The sequence below is a fragment of the Mus pahari genome, chromosome 3 (assembly GCF_900095145.1).
Source record: "Mus pahari chromosome 3, PAHARI_EIJ_v1.1, whole genome shotgun sequence".
Taxonomy (NCBI): domain Eukaryota; kingdom Metazoa; phylum Chordata; class Mammalia; order Rodentia; family Muridae; genus Mus; species Mus pahari.
In genome coordinates, this window is record NC_034592.1 from 52,504,168 (window position 1) to 52,518,792 (window position 14,625).

The window sequence follows — 14,625 nt, forward strand, 5'->3', positions numbered from 1 at the left end:
CCACCATGTGGTTGCTGGGATTTGAACTCTGGACCTTTGGAAGAGCAGTCGGGTGCTCTTACCCACTGAGCCATCTCACCAGCCCATGTACCCTGTTTCTTTGTTTCTATACTGTGGGCATGACTCAGTGGCTAGAACAGTTGTCTAAGATACATGAGACCAGTAGGTTGACCTCCAGCACCATGAGAGCTAAAAACAAATTTCTCTCATTATTATGTGTTTTTTTAATAGAAGAGAGATTAAATCAATAAGTGATTTATCAACATACTGTCCAATTTTATTTTGCTAAGCAGTTAACTGCTTTTTTTGTTTTTGTTGATAATTCTACTTGTTTTCTTTTTCTTTCCTTTCGTTTTTGTTTATTTGTTTGTTTGTTTGTTATTTGTTTGTTTTACAAGACAGGGCTACTCTGTATAATGGCCCTGGCTATCCTCACTTTGTAGACTAGGCTGGGGCTCTAACTCACAAGAATCTGGCTACCTCTTCCTGCTGGAATTAAGGGTGTGCACCACCACATCTAGCTGATAATTTTACTTTTTGGTAGGTATAATATGACATTACTTATTAGGAATGTCATATTACTTTTCAATTAGATCCACCTATATGTTGTTCTAATATAAACCTCAGCTGGTACTTTACTTCTAATATATATTTCTTTCAATGATGAAAAGACATTTTTGTCTATGACATGCAGATATGTAGATAGTGATATGTAGAAGATATTTATTCCATCAACAATTATATAGGAAAATATATACTTGATTTTAAAACTTGTAAGTCATTGTGTTTCAATCAGGCAAACACTTTGTGCTTATTTATTTATGTATATTCTATCATTTATCTAAATCTGTCTATCTATCTATCTATCTATCTATCTATCTATCTATCTATCTATCTATCATCTCTCTATCATCAACCTATCCAAACATTTTATTTTATGGCTTAAATATGTTTTTGTATCTAAAATTCTGTCAATATAGTTGTGTATGTGTAAACAATTTTCATCTAAATTTAAATAGATTCTGATGAAATGAACTTGTTTCTGTAAACATAATCTAGTCTTTAAATAATCACTTAGGTATGGTGCTCACTATTTAGTATTAGCAATATCCATTGTTTCCTGAGTAGCCCAAGAATAGCAAACACACATGAAAATTCAGAGACAGAGAAGAGGTCCCCAAGGACTTACCAAGCTTCCACAAAGACTTCATCAGAACTCAGAGGATATATAACCACTGTAATAGCACTAACCTGAACTCCGCTATGCTTCTAATAGTCATGTTTAATTAAGCAAAGAGGAGTACTCATTTACTTTGTTTATAATGACTAAGCAAAAGGGACCCATTTTTGATGTTTCATGATAAGCAAACATCGATAAATGATTAGAAATGTGTGTGCGTCCAAACGCAGACACTATTGCACATGCCAGCATGATTTTGCTGAAAAGACCCTGATATAGCTGTCCCCTGTGAGGATATGCCAGTGCCTGGCAAATACAGACGTGGATGCTCACAGTCATCTATAGGATGGAACACAGGGCCCCCCAGTGGAGGAGCTAGAGAAAGTACCCAAGGAGCTGAAGGGGTCTGCAACCCTGTAGGTAGAACAACAATATGAACTAATCAGTACCCCCAGAGCTTGTGTCTCTAGCTGCATATGTAGCAGAAGATGGCCTAGTCAGCCATCATTGGGAAGAGAGGCTCCTTGGTCTTGCAAACTTTATAAGCCTCATACAGGGGAACTCCAGGGCCAAGAAGTGGGAGTGAGTGGGTAGGGGAGTGGGGGGGGAGAGGGTATAGGGGACTTTTGGGATAGTATTTGAAATGTAAATGAAGAAAATATCTAATAAAATAATTTAAAAATAAAATTTTTTTAAAAAAGAAATGTGTGTGCGCACATAAATGCAAACCCAGAAATGCAGTTAGTTAGTCATTACATTTCTGACAGGAAAATAAAAAGGTGTTGTTATTGAAGACTCATTGGTAACTAAGGCAATGGGAAACAAAGGCTTAAAGAGTGTGAGCTTTTTTTCCCAGTTGCTCCCGAAGCACTTTGGGTTAAGGTTCACTCACCAGGGCACCACTACTGAGGAGAATCATGAACACAATGAAGGTCTCAAACCAGTTGTGCTCAACGATTCGGAAGCACGTTCTCCGTAGGTTCCACCACTGTTTCCCTCTTCCTTCTTCCACGCTGATTTGACAGCACTTGAATCTCTGGACACAGCCTGCAAACATAAGGTTCCAATAGAAGTATGGAAGATAGCTCTACCGCCTCCATCATACATTGCTTCAGCCCAGCTTCAGCCCGCTACCACCAGCCCTATGCCCAATTTGCTTTAAAGTGGGTATTTATAAGCGGTGGGAAATCAATGAAAACGTACAGCATCTTCATATTTTTGCCTTTTCTCTGACACAATGTTGCCTTCAAAGAAAACTCGTTGTAAATTACTAACAGTGACAAGTAGTTTGCCTTTTGTAGTTGTTCTTTTCTCATCTCATTTTTTAAATTGTAATTAAAAAAAATCTTTAATCCATTTTTTTATAGTCCAGTCTTTATCCCACTCCTGAGCTAACCCCTGACTGCTCCTCATCCCATATCTCCTACCCCAGTCTCTAAGAGGATGTACCCACCCACACCCCACCAGACCTCCCCACTCCCTGGGACCTCAAGTCTCTCAAAGGTTAGGTGCATCTTCTCTCCCTAAGGCCAGACAAGGCAGTCCTCTGCTGTATACGTGTTGGGGGCTTAATCTTAGCTGCTGTATGCCGCCTGGTTGGTGGCTCAGTTCTGAGAGATCTTGGGAGTCCAGGTCAATTGAGACTGTTAGTCTTCCCATGGGGCCAACCTCCTCCTCAGCTTCTTCCTGCTTTTCTCTAATTCAATCACAGGGGTCCCTGGCTTCTGTGCTAGTATCTGCATCTGACTTTTTTAATTGTCTGAAATTAATGCATTTGGTAGGAGCTACTCTAGAAAAAGATTTCAAAATGAAATTAATACCTGGACAGAAACCTTTTAAGTGTGTACAGTAGCAATATACATCTCGTCCCCACATGGGTATTCTTGCGGTGCTCCTGAAAGGGTGCTCTTGGTTTCCTAAGTCGTCTGAGTTTGCTAACAGGTGACTGTCCTGGACCTGCTTCGATGTGTCTTTTACTTCCTCACATTGCTTTTATGTACTGAATTAAGCCTGGGGGCCTCACTCTCTGCAAGGTCTATTACATTTAAGCCACCCACTTTGGGTGATCGACAGCTGAAAAGGCCGCACTCTGTAGGTGAAGTGCAAGCAAGGACACCCCCATCTTTACCTTCAGTGAAGCAAGCTTCGGGCTCAAGGGTTTCTTCTGGTTCAATGACAGGCTGTTCCTCTGCAGGCGCCCCGATGTCTACTGTGCTTCCCTCTGAGGAGCTACTGCTTTCGTTGAGTTTCTGGACATAAAATGGTCATACAAAGCAAATTCTTTACATTTAATTCCCCGATGAATGACATACCAAGAAGAGATTATTTTTCTCAAGGTAAGGTGCTATGTAAATTGAGAGTAAAATGAAGACTCAGAAGAAGAGGGAGTGGGCAAACCTTACTGTTGATTCCTACCCCAGGAATTTCTGTGTGCGTATTGCTGCACTGTGCTGGGATGTCACAAATTGACCATCAGCAACATGTAGTGAGGGGACTCCTAGCCTGTGGACTGGGGGAGGGGGAGAGTGTCATGACTTGTAGGAGTCCGGAGAGAGATAAGGGAAATGAAGCTCAGAGAATCTCTACCTGTGAGTAGAATTTTATCATTATCCAGCCAGCATTCTTCTCTCTCTCTCTCTCTCTCTCTCTCTCTCTCTATATATATATATATATATATATATATATATATATATATATATATATATATGCAAGATACCTTCTCATTGTCTAATAAGTAAATTGATTTGAGAAGTTAAGAGTCTTTACCAACATTCATTAATTACTAGAAATCCCATCTTCCTCCCTCTGAATACACTTATGTGTGGGCAGGGATTCAGATAAACTTTATTTTAAATAGAAATTTTAGCTTGCTGAGCATATAACTGTTATCTGTTAGGTCTCTACAGATACTTTAGTCTTTGTCAAGAAGAATCACAATATCAGGTACCATTCAGATAAAGCCTCATCTTCAGCGGTATCATTTTTCAGTGTCAAGTAGAACAAAAAGCTATCAAGCAGCCATGCTACAATGATGACATTCGCTAGTCAGATACTGCATATAGCTGGTTCTACCTCTTGCCAACCATAGCATCTTTTTCACAATGACCACTGTTTTCATTGACATGTGAAGTACTGATTTCTTATTCTACCTTTAAAAGATTACTTAGTTGATGGAACTAAGTACTATTTTTCTTGTCCTAAGAAAAAGGCTCATCTGAGAAATGCCTGGAATGAAAATTGCAAGACCCAAAAGGCACTATGTTATTTTTTGACACATTCTCAAAATATCATTTTATGTAAAAAGCAAATAGATATGCACTTCAAAAAATTCATTTAGACTGTACTTACATTCATATTTCACATGTTGACTTTTTTAGGCTACCTACATAAAATTTTCACTCTTCCAAAGTCTTTTTAAAGAATATATGCAGACTGACAGTTTTTCCTTGTTATTTTTATATTGGCATCCTAATTCATAAAATAGTACGAGGCTTACATTATTTCTATTCATTCTTTATTCTTTTGAGTTATTGAAATATTTCTTTCTAATGAGAATATAATGGGACAGTAAGACAAAAACTGAAAAGAATGGTGTGTAAAAACTCAACCACGTTTACTGAAATTTTGGTTACATAAAAGCCTATTTTCCTTTAGTTTTAGATGGAATTCTGTCTTCTGATTTATATTTTACCTTCAGTTTAACTGACCTGAGGTCAGATAACCCTGCACGATATCTGCTACCTTGATTTTCTAAGCTTTACTTTGAGTTCCAATATACTGTTCCTTTTTGTAAACACCTATACTTGTGGATAATACTAACATTAACAATACTAGTAATGAGCTAGAGATGGCTCAGTGGTTAAGAGCTCTGAATTCTCTTCCAGATGTTCTGAGTTCAGTTCCCAGCATCCACATGGCAGCTCTCAACCATCTATACCTCCAGTTCCAGAGGTTCTGACCCCCTCATCTGATCTTGTGGGAAGAAGGTGAGATGATCACTTACTAACTGTGACCCTGACAGTAAGAGAATTTTCCCTTCACGGTGGAGTCATGCCTCTTTTCTTGCTTTTAAAGATGGTCTCTGGTAGAGAAAATGACCTTGAAAATGAAACAAAACAAAACAACAACAGAACAAGCAACAGCTTGGTGTTTCTTTGGGAGGAACGAGTCAGGTGACTCGTTCTTCTCAGCTTTAACTTTAAATGTGAGATGTCTTTATTTTGTGACCTGGTTTATTACAGGGACATTATTAATGGATATTAATGAAAGTTTACTTTTTAATAAGTGATAAAAACAATTGGAATTCTGTAACTGAAGGGTTATATAGTGCACTGTCATCTGCACATAGAGATGCAACAAAGAATAGCGTGGAAGGAACTTATCTATAAATGGAGCCTGTACTCATCTATGAACAAAGCATGGCATGTTTTTAATCTTAGCCATTTGCTGAGTTGATACATTTATACAAAAACATATAAATGTGATCCCTGATGCTCTGTTTATCAGTTATTAATTGTCTCAAAGGGCTAAAATACTTGGCAAAGCAGTTTAAATATTTTAAATGGAGGAACACTTTCTTTTGACTCATAGTTTCTGAGCAGGCAGTGCATAATGGTGGGGAGGGCATGCTGGTTCAGAGCAGTGCATGTCATGGTGAGCAGGAAATCCAAGAAAGGGAAAGCAGGGCCTCTGCTGGTTGTCATCATTGTCCTCTTCTTCTTCTTCTTCTTCTTCTTCTTCTTCTTCTTCTTCTTCTTCTTCTTCTTCTTCTTCTTCTTCTTCTTCTTCTTCTTCTTTTTCTTCTTCCTCTCCTTCTCTTCCTCCTTCTCCTCCTCCTCCTTCTTCATCTTTGTCATCTTCACTTCTTCCTCATCCTCTCCTTCTATTATTCAGTCTGTGTCCCCAGTCCCTGGGTAGGTATGACTTCCATTTAAAGAGGGTTTTCTTCTTAGTCAACCCTTTATATAAACTCCCTAATAGATGTACCTTGGGGTGTACCTTACAGTTTTCTAAGTGATTCTACATTTAGCCAAGTAGACAATGCAGATTAGCCATCATACTCCACAGCATTAAACATATGAATATTAATATATCATTGTGTATATTCTGCCTTAGGAGATATTTCTAATGTACACATTCAAATCAAAATGATCACTATTAATGACTCTCAACAAAGCAACAATGTAATATCAAAGAAAAAGACACTATTAAGACAGTTATTCTTATAAAGCAGCTGGGAAGCTCAAACACCAGCCTTAGTGCCCCATATTATGTCTGTTTCCCTAATGTCAGTCTCTACTACCCTAACTCCCCAATATAAAGCCAGGTGGTATTCTCTGTACATCCTGTTTGGGTACTACCACAACAGGCAAACTTCATTGACACAATCTATTCTAATATACTAAAATGTTAAAAAAAAAAAAAGTGGTGTAACATATTGGCTTTTAAATTGTAACTGGGTAATGGCTTGTAATTTAGGAACATTACATCTCTAATATTTATACTATTGTAATATCCATGATTTTTAAACCAGTGGATTTCTAAGCTACAAGAGCATGGGAAAAGAATGGCTAGGGGTTCTAGGGGTTCTGTGGACAATCACTGATGATGTCAGTGTTCTTTGTGTTCCTGATCAATACAAACATAAGCTGTACAAGTACGAATCATGTTAATTTTCATTGGAAAATACTTTTTATGGATAGTTTTTACAATACAATAGCTTATCAGTAATATTCAGTACATAATAAGTAGCTGTTATTATTATTCAGCCAATATTAAATGTATGCCTATAGATTCAAGGACTTAAGATGAGGAGATTCAAACTGGAAAGAATTTTAGAAATTTATCTTATCAGAACTTTAGAATGAAGTATTTAAATGAGATGTTTTGTTGTCATTTTTACTTTTAGATGTGATCTTATATGTTCCAGGCTTCTCTGGAGCTCACTATCCAGCTGAGACATTGACTTCCTGATCTTTCTGACTTCACCTGCCCAATGGTGGGCTTTTAGTCATTAGGTACCGTGCTCAACAAACATTTATTTCACAGTTGACATCTCCCATTTATTTCTTAGAAAACACCAGGCAATAAGTAAACAATTTAAATAAGATAATGTTCACATAGTAGTCTTTAAGAAATTCAGTAAGTTAAAAAAAAGTCCATCTTCCTCCCACACTAAACCCATCTCTGTAGACATTGGAGTTAGTATTTTCCCCACTGTCTCACTTCTGTGTTATTTCACTTTCTCTTCTTTCATGAGAAGATCCCAAAATATCTCAATGCAGCCACTGCTAGTTTTAATATCAGTTCCTACTTCTAAAAGTGGGAATTACCAATATGACACAAAAGTTGTTATAAAAGCTTGAATCATCATTAAATGGACATATTCAATAACCTAATATTGTATCATATGTCTATGCTTTCTGCTCTAGGAACTACCAACCAAAACACACCATTGTTTCCCTTGATCATGGTAGATATACCAGTCGATTTTTATTAGGAATGGAGTATCTTTGACATATTGATGTCTTTAAAGTATTTAGATTATGTAAGCTCTAAATATGCTTTGTTATCTTTGAGACTTCCATGCAATAGCATTATATCACAAAAGCCCACTGTAAGATGAAAATGTAGTTAGAAAAAAAAAAACATTCAGAACACACAAACTACTGAACACAATAGCTAGCAATATACACAGGAATGTGTTTGTTGTTGAGAAATAGTAATGGTAAGTTAGCCCAAGTTAGAGACAGTCCTAATATTCACGAATGTTTTAGCTTTAATATTTTCAAGTAGGATCTTATGGACTGAATTATGTTCTCCTACCCATTCTTCTATCCTAAATTCAAATGCTGAAACTGAGAGTCTCTCTATATCTGAAGGTCTGGTTTGATAATGAGCCCTACATATCAAATGACTCCAAGATTCTCATCCAATAGAGTAATAATTCCCTTACAAGTTGAGGAAGAGACAAGAGATCTATTTCTGTTCAGTGCAGCTATCACAGTCAGGCCTTGTAAAGACATAGTGAGAAGGTGGGCATCTACATCCTTAGCGAATAGCCCTCCCCAGACACTGACCCTGCAGTGCCATGGTATTGAAATGCCTGCTTTCCAGAATTGCGAATAAAATTTTTTTTTGTGTGTGTAAGCCATCCATCTTAGCACCATGGTATTTTATGACATTATGTAATTTTAATGTGAGGATTGGTAGGGAACACTTCTTTCTGAAGTTCACTCAGTTATTTAAACTCAGATGACACACACAAAAATATTAAAACTTAAAGACAAAAGTTTCAAGTTCAACGTGGGGTTCCACCCTTCACAGGTTATATGCTCTTAGCCAGCCAAAGCTGGTTGGTTTTTTTCTTTTGTTTTGTTTTGGTTTTTCACTTGAAACTTTATGGTAATATGTTCCTTTTCTGTTTATTATAAGGATTAAGTAACTAATGATGCTAGTAGTTTTTAATTCACTACTTGTTACCCATTTAACAAATAGTCTTTAAGAAGAATGAGAAAACCCATACAACAGTATATTAACCTTTGCTTTGGCATTCATCTCCCTGAGATAAGATTTTTGGTATCTTAATAAAATAATATTTGATGTTATATAAAAAAGGTTCTATACAATCATTAATATATTTATACATATACATATACATCTCCCCAATTTACAGCATCTTACCTCTTTGCTTTCCTCTAGATCTGATTCACTGCTAAAATCTTCTGTGTTTAAGTTCTCAAAGTCAGACTCTCCCACAGCAATGGGCACTGTCACAGTGAGGCTGGGGTTGTTTATGAATGACATGTAGTCACTCTCATCAATGATGTACTTCTCCACGCTGCTTCCTGTCCCTATGCCACTTGTGGTTCCATTCACATCTTTCAGACAGTCCATATCTTTCCCAATTTCTGTCGTGTGGTTAGAGATACAATTGTCTTTTCTGTTGTTTAGATCATCAAGTGGCTTAATTTCATCTAGAATCTTCTGTTTCCTAACAAAGGATTGTTGAATGAATTCATATATTTTTCTTTTTACATAAGCTATTCCTTTGTGCATCCTGTCCACAGCAATCTGCAGGTTGTTCATCTCATTGTCATCATCAGTGGCTGCAAGGTTATCTGCACTAAATGAGCTCAGAAGCAAGGCCAAAAAGAGGTTCAGGACCTTGAAAACAGATATAAGTATGTGTTCACCACAACACAGAGAACATAGAATGGCTTACTCCATTAGCTATAGAATAAATAACATAATACTATATGAGCAAGTTACAGCACAGGCATTAATAGAGGTTAGATGGGCCAAGGTCAGGACACATGAGGCCCTGGGTTCAATACCCAGCCCTGGAAATGTTTTGAGTACTCTGAATTTGTGGTACTGCTCCATCTCTATATACATGAGGCATTCTTTGTACTGCTCTCAAAATCTCCCATACATGAAATGAAGAACTTGAATGAATTAGTTTATCATTATATTTAAAGTTATATGAGTAAAAGAAGACATATTTACTGAGATACTTTAACAATTCCAAATCTAAAAATGATTAATATTTGCAATTATGCATTTAAATGTATTTTGGGTTTTCTCTCTTGATGATTTTGTGTTGTTGGATGATAACTGAAAAAAAAAAACATGGTAATGACCAAATTTAGGATGAAAGTCTTCAACATATGCATGGACCATTCTTGTTAACACTATTCTACAGCAAAAATTCCCCCCTCTTTCTCCCTCACACACACACATATACATCACACACACACACACACACACACACACACACAAACACACACATATAACTTAGCAGATTTGTGTAAATTTTTAACAATCCTGTGCAATTTAATAACTAAATGCAATGAAGTGACTCCATAAAATGGAGTTGAGAAGCCAGGTGGCACAATCACTTTAATCCCAGTACTTGGGAGGGAGAGGCAGGTGGATCTCTGAGTTCAAGTCTAGCTTGATCTACAGAGCAAGTTCCAGGACAGCCAGGGATAGACAAAGAAACCTTGTCTTAAAAAAAATAGAGCTGTAAAATATGGAGTTGAGAGTAAAATATTATAGATAATATTAATGTGCATGCATTTAAGATATATTTCTATATTACCATAGTAGCTTGTGATACTATACTTTGCCATATTGCAGTATAGTTTTAGAATAAGAAGGTAAACATATCTTAAGATCAGAGGCATTTAAAATCAATGATCATAAAAGTTATTTTTTTAATAAATTGGGCACAAATTTGTTATGTTATTGATGTATTTCTGAAATGCATATCTAACTTGGGTACATACCACAAGGTTCCCAATCACCATGACCATCATGAAGACAGTAAGGCACATGGCTTGTCCTGCGACCTCCATGCAGTCCCACATGGTCTCTATCCACTCCCCACACAGCACGCGGAACACGATCAGGAAGGAGTGGAAGAAGTCATTCATGTGCCAGCGTGGGAGTTTGCAGTCAGTGGCAATTTTGCAGACACAATCTTTGTAACTTTTGCCAAATAGTTGCATGCCGACCACGGCAAAAATGAAGACGATGATGGCCAACACCAGAGTCAGGTTGCCCAGTGCGCCCACTGAGTTACCGATGATCTTAATTAGCATATTCAGTGTGGGCCAAGACTTTGCCAACTTGAACACTCGGAGCTAGAAAATGAGAACAAATTAATATACATTATTATAATCTTCAAAAGCATTAATTATCTTGAGGCTTACTAAGGAATAAGGGGCTGCAGCTCAGAGAGAGAACACCTCCTTAGCGGGCACGCAGCCATGAGATCCATTGCTAGCACTACACACCCCTAAAAAATTCTGCTTACATTATCTTGCTCTACCTTTCTCAGATTCATAGTTAATATTTAGATCCTCATAGGAAGAATCTAGCTTTTCCAGATCTTAATAATGTGGTTCATCTTCTCTGAAAGTGATTTCTTAGTTGCATATTGGAAACTATATTCTTTAATTTGCTTCTCTGAGACTATCTACCAAATTTTATAGTGTCATATTGACATTTTATAGTGTCATATTGAATGTGAATAATTTCTGCCCAAAGATTCATTTGTCGAAAAGGTTTAAGTAACATTGCGTAAATAAAATGAAAATATTTATTATCTATTAATATTATAATGGAGTAAAAATATAAATAAATGCAATGTATTGTTAAACCTGGAATATTTACTATGACTCTTCCTCAGTCTTCAGGTATTTATATTAATCTATCTATCTATCTATCTATCTATCTGTCTGTCTGTCTGTCTGTCTGTCTATCTATCTATCTATTTATCTATCTATCTTTAATAGTCCTGTAAACTTTTGTTTTGATGTAATGTATTTTTTTAGAAGTAGAATTACATGTATACCTTTTATGTGAATATCAAAGAGTTATTTACATTTTCAACTTTTATTAAACTATTAACCATTTCTATTAAACATACTTCTTCAGGTTGAAAGTATTAATTGTCTAAGTCATTAGAAAGAACACTTTGTCAACACAGCAACAGAAAAACATATTAGTGTTCACATGACGGGGCTAGTGACAGCTCAACAGAGAACATGTTCAAGACTCTGGGTTATGCTACCGAGCACTGCAAACTTATAAATGATAATATTAGAAAGTTTACATAAATAGACTTTTCAGAAGAAAGTTGTTTTTTAAAGAAATATACAAATATTACCTAAGAGATATTATTTCCCATTTAGGGGTATCAGCCTACACAAAAACTTAAAATGATAATAGTTTTGTGGAAAAGTAGAGGGAAGCCCTATGAGAGAACACCACTGGGAAAAACCAATTATTGCTGTTGTCTTGTTTACCAGTCGAAATGAACGGAGAACCGACAATCCTTCCACATTGGCAAGGCCAAGTTCTACCAGGCTGAGTGTCACAATGAAGCCATCAAAGATATTCCAGCCTTCTTGGAAGTAATAGTAAGGATCCATTGCAATGATTTTCAGGAACATTTCTGCTGTAAAGATCCCAGTGAAGACCTAAGAGCAAAACCAAATTATTCAAGTTATCTTAGCTGGTGATAATATCAAAGATAACATATTTTTTTAAGATAAAAGACTAATGCTACTTCTACTTTTACATTACTGATCCTAAGATTATCCTGCAAGTTTATTTGACAAGACTGGCTTATATTAGTTTACTGTTCTATGCTCATAGAAGTTCCAATAACCAGGTAGTGTAAATACTGGAATTATTCTATTGCAGATGAAGAGAATAATATTTCAAGGTACGTAAAATGCCCATCTATTGTCAACCAACTCGAAAATAGCTAAATTAGAATTTGAACAGGATTGTACAATTTTGACAGCGTTTATTCCATTCCTTTCCTTTCCGGACCTCAGGTCACCTAGACAAGATTTTTCCCAAAAACATTTTATTTGTAGGTTTATCTTTATTCCCTTCAAATCATGTATATCTTATATTATTCTCATCACTATCATAAATACTAATCACATGCACTAAAAGTGTGTTTCCAAAATCTAAATAGTAGAGATTTTAAAATATAAATCCACTATAGCATATGCATACTTACATTGTCTATATCAACAGAATAGTAAACATCCTCCTAAATAATATATAGAATGCATGTTATATTTTAGATAGTTCTTTCTTCAAATAAAAAACTGAGACTTCTAAGTTGGGTCCACTGGAAAACATTTTAATAATTTATGCTTTAAAGTAAAACATGGAGAGTATTGTCAAAACTTTCACTAATAGGCTTACTAACCATATTATATACAAAATGCACTAGATACTGTCAATATTTCATGATCTGTGTTTACAACAGAACTTAGACTCCCTAGATCCTGGAAGGAAGAAAGATGGAGACACTTTTGTGTTATCATTCTTTGAAAAAGCATATACGGAAGAAAATTCATGACTTTATTTGAACCATCTAGGACAACTAGGACACAGTGGTCCTATCACTTAAAGAACATGGCCTTAGATTCTGAAAGAACACCATTACTGACTTTTTAATTATTATTGCAGGTCTATGTTCTATTCCTCAGTTTCTGCACAGACATTAAAGGGCATTATTTTGAAAAAGGCAGTGTGTACCTATCTGGATATGATTGCCTTAGGGATGCAGGAATTGTGGTTGAAAGAGGGCTAATAAACTATTGAACATAACAAACAGTTTCTTAAGCAGAAAAATTAAAGACCAAGCTCATTTATTTGCCTTCTTGCACACTTACCAAGTTTCCCACTGTAAGAACATGGTTGAAATGTTCAGTCATGGGGTAGTGCTCCATGGCCATGAAGAGCGTATTTAACACAATGCAGATGGTGATGGCCAGGTCAACAAATGGGTCCATCACCACCAGGTTGACAATATGTTTAACTTTCAGCCAATATGGAGAACAGTCCCAAATTAAGAATATGTTGGAAAATTTATACCAACAGGGTGGACATTTCTGCCTGGATTCTTCTAGTTCTAGATTTAAAAAAAAAAAAAAAAAAAAAAAGAAGAAGAAACAATTACCAATTATTTGAACCATCTAGAGCTAGGATACAGTGATCCTATGATTTAAAGAAGAACATGGCCTTAGATTCTGAAAGAACACCATTACTGACTTACAAATTTACAAATTTATTTTAGATCCACTAAACATGTTTTCAGTAGCAAATATATTTCTCTTTGCTGCAAAGATATTTACTTGATAAAATGATACAGTATCATCAGACATGTACATAGAGATAGGGAAGAAATCTTTTCGTTTCGGTTTTGCATAGACACTTTTGCTTGACACTTGACCTCTAGTTCATTGGTTGGGCATACAGGCAGTGGTTCCACAGGAACGTAGCCTGGAACTACTCACTCTGTGTAAAATTCCATGTTACTGATAGGCTACACAATTTTAAGATTTAGGACAAGGATTAATGATATATATATATATATATCATTATAATGATATATATATATATCATTCTTTATGCTTTGATTTTGTGAAAGTGACTTATTCTTTTCTCCAGTCTTAAAATTATTTCAGATCATAATATAAGGGGCCATGCTGCTGAAGTTTGAAGCACATTACAACAAAGGATTTGTGACTAATGGAATAGAAACCTCTAACTGTTCCCACCTACTTATTAAGGCATTAAAAGTTCAGAAATTTAGAACAATGAATTTAGTATGCGATACTTTCAGAACACATGACAGCCATTTACCAGTAGGGCTGTTCCTTTTTCTTTTGTTCTTAGAATGTACTTGCCTACATACATAGAGATAGTTGACTCCAGTAAGCTATTGCAAGATGGCTGAACTGAGGGAGGTAGGGTCTGTTACCAACCTTCTACTGTATTTGTTAAGATGCTGGCTATACTCATTGCCCTTTGCCTCTGGGAAGGATCTTCTAGAAAGTCCATGGAAACATGGAAAGAGCTCGACCTCCTCTTTCTCATCTCAGTTTCAGTGGTTGTTCCCTGCAAAGCAA

The 14,625-nt window shown here is 36.2% G+C and overlaps 1 protein-coding gene across 2 annotated transcripts in view; it reads right to left on the reverse strand.

The window, feature by feature from the left end:
• The window catches only part of LOC110319360 (sodium channel protein type 1 subunit alpha), a 150,278-nt gene that overhangs the window by 29,395 nt on the left and 106,258 nt on the right, over positions 1-14,625 (reverse strand). For both annotated transcript variants that reach the window (XM_021194847.2, XM_021194848.1), the window contains exons 13-19: positions 14,482-14,614; positions 13,387-13,625; positions 11,995-12,168; positions 10,471-10,827; positions 8,864-9,346; positions 3,309-3,429; positions 2,073-2,227 (exon numbers count right to left, since the gene is read on the reverse strand). In XM_021194847.2, the coding sequence (XP_021050506.1) occupies positions 2,073-2,227; positions 3,309-3,429; positions 8,864-9,346; positions 10,471-10,827; positions 11,995-12,168; positions 13,387-13,625; positions 14,482-14,614 (1,662 nt within the window). The remainder of the gene's footprint in view (positions 1-2,072; positions 2,228-3,308; positions 3,430-8,863; positions 9,347-10,470; positions 10,828-11,994; positions 12,169-13,386; positions 13,626-14,481; positions 14,615-14,625) is intronic.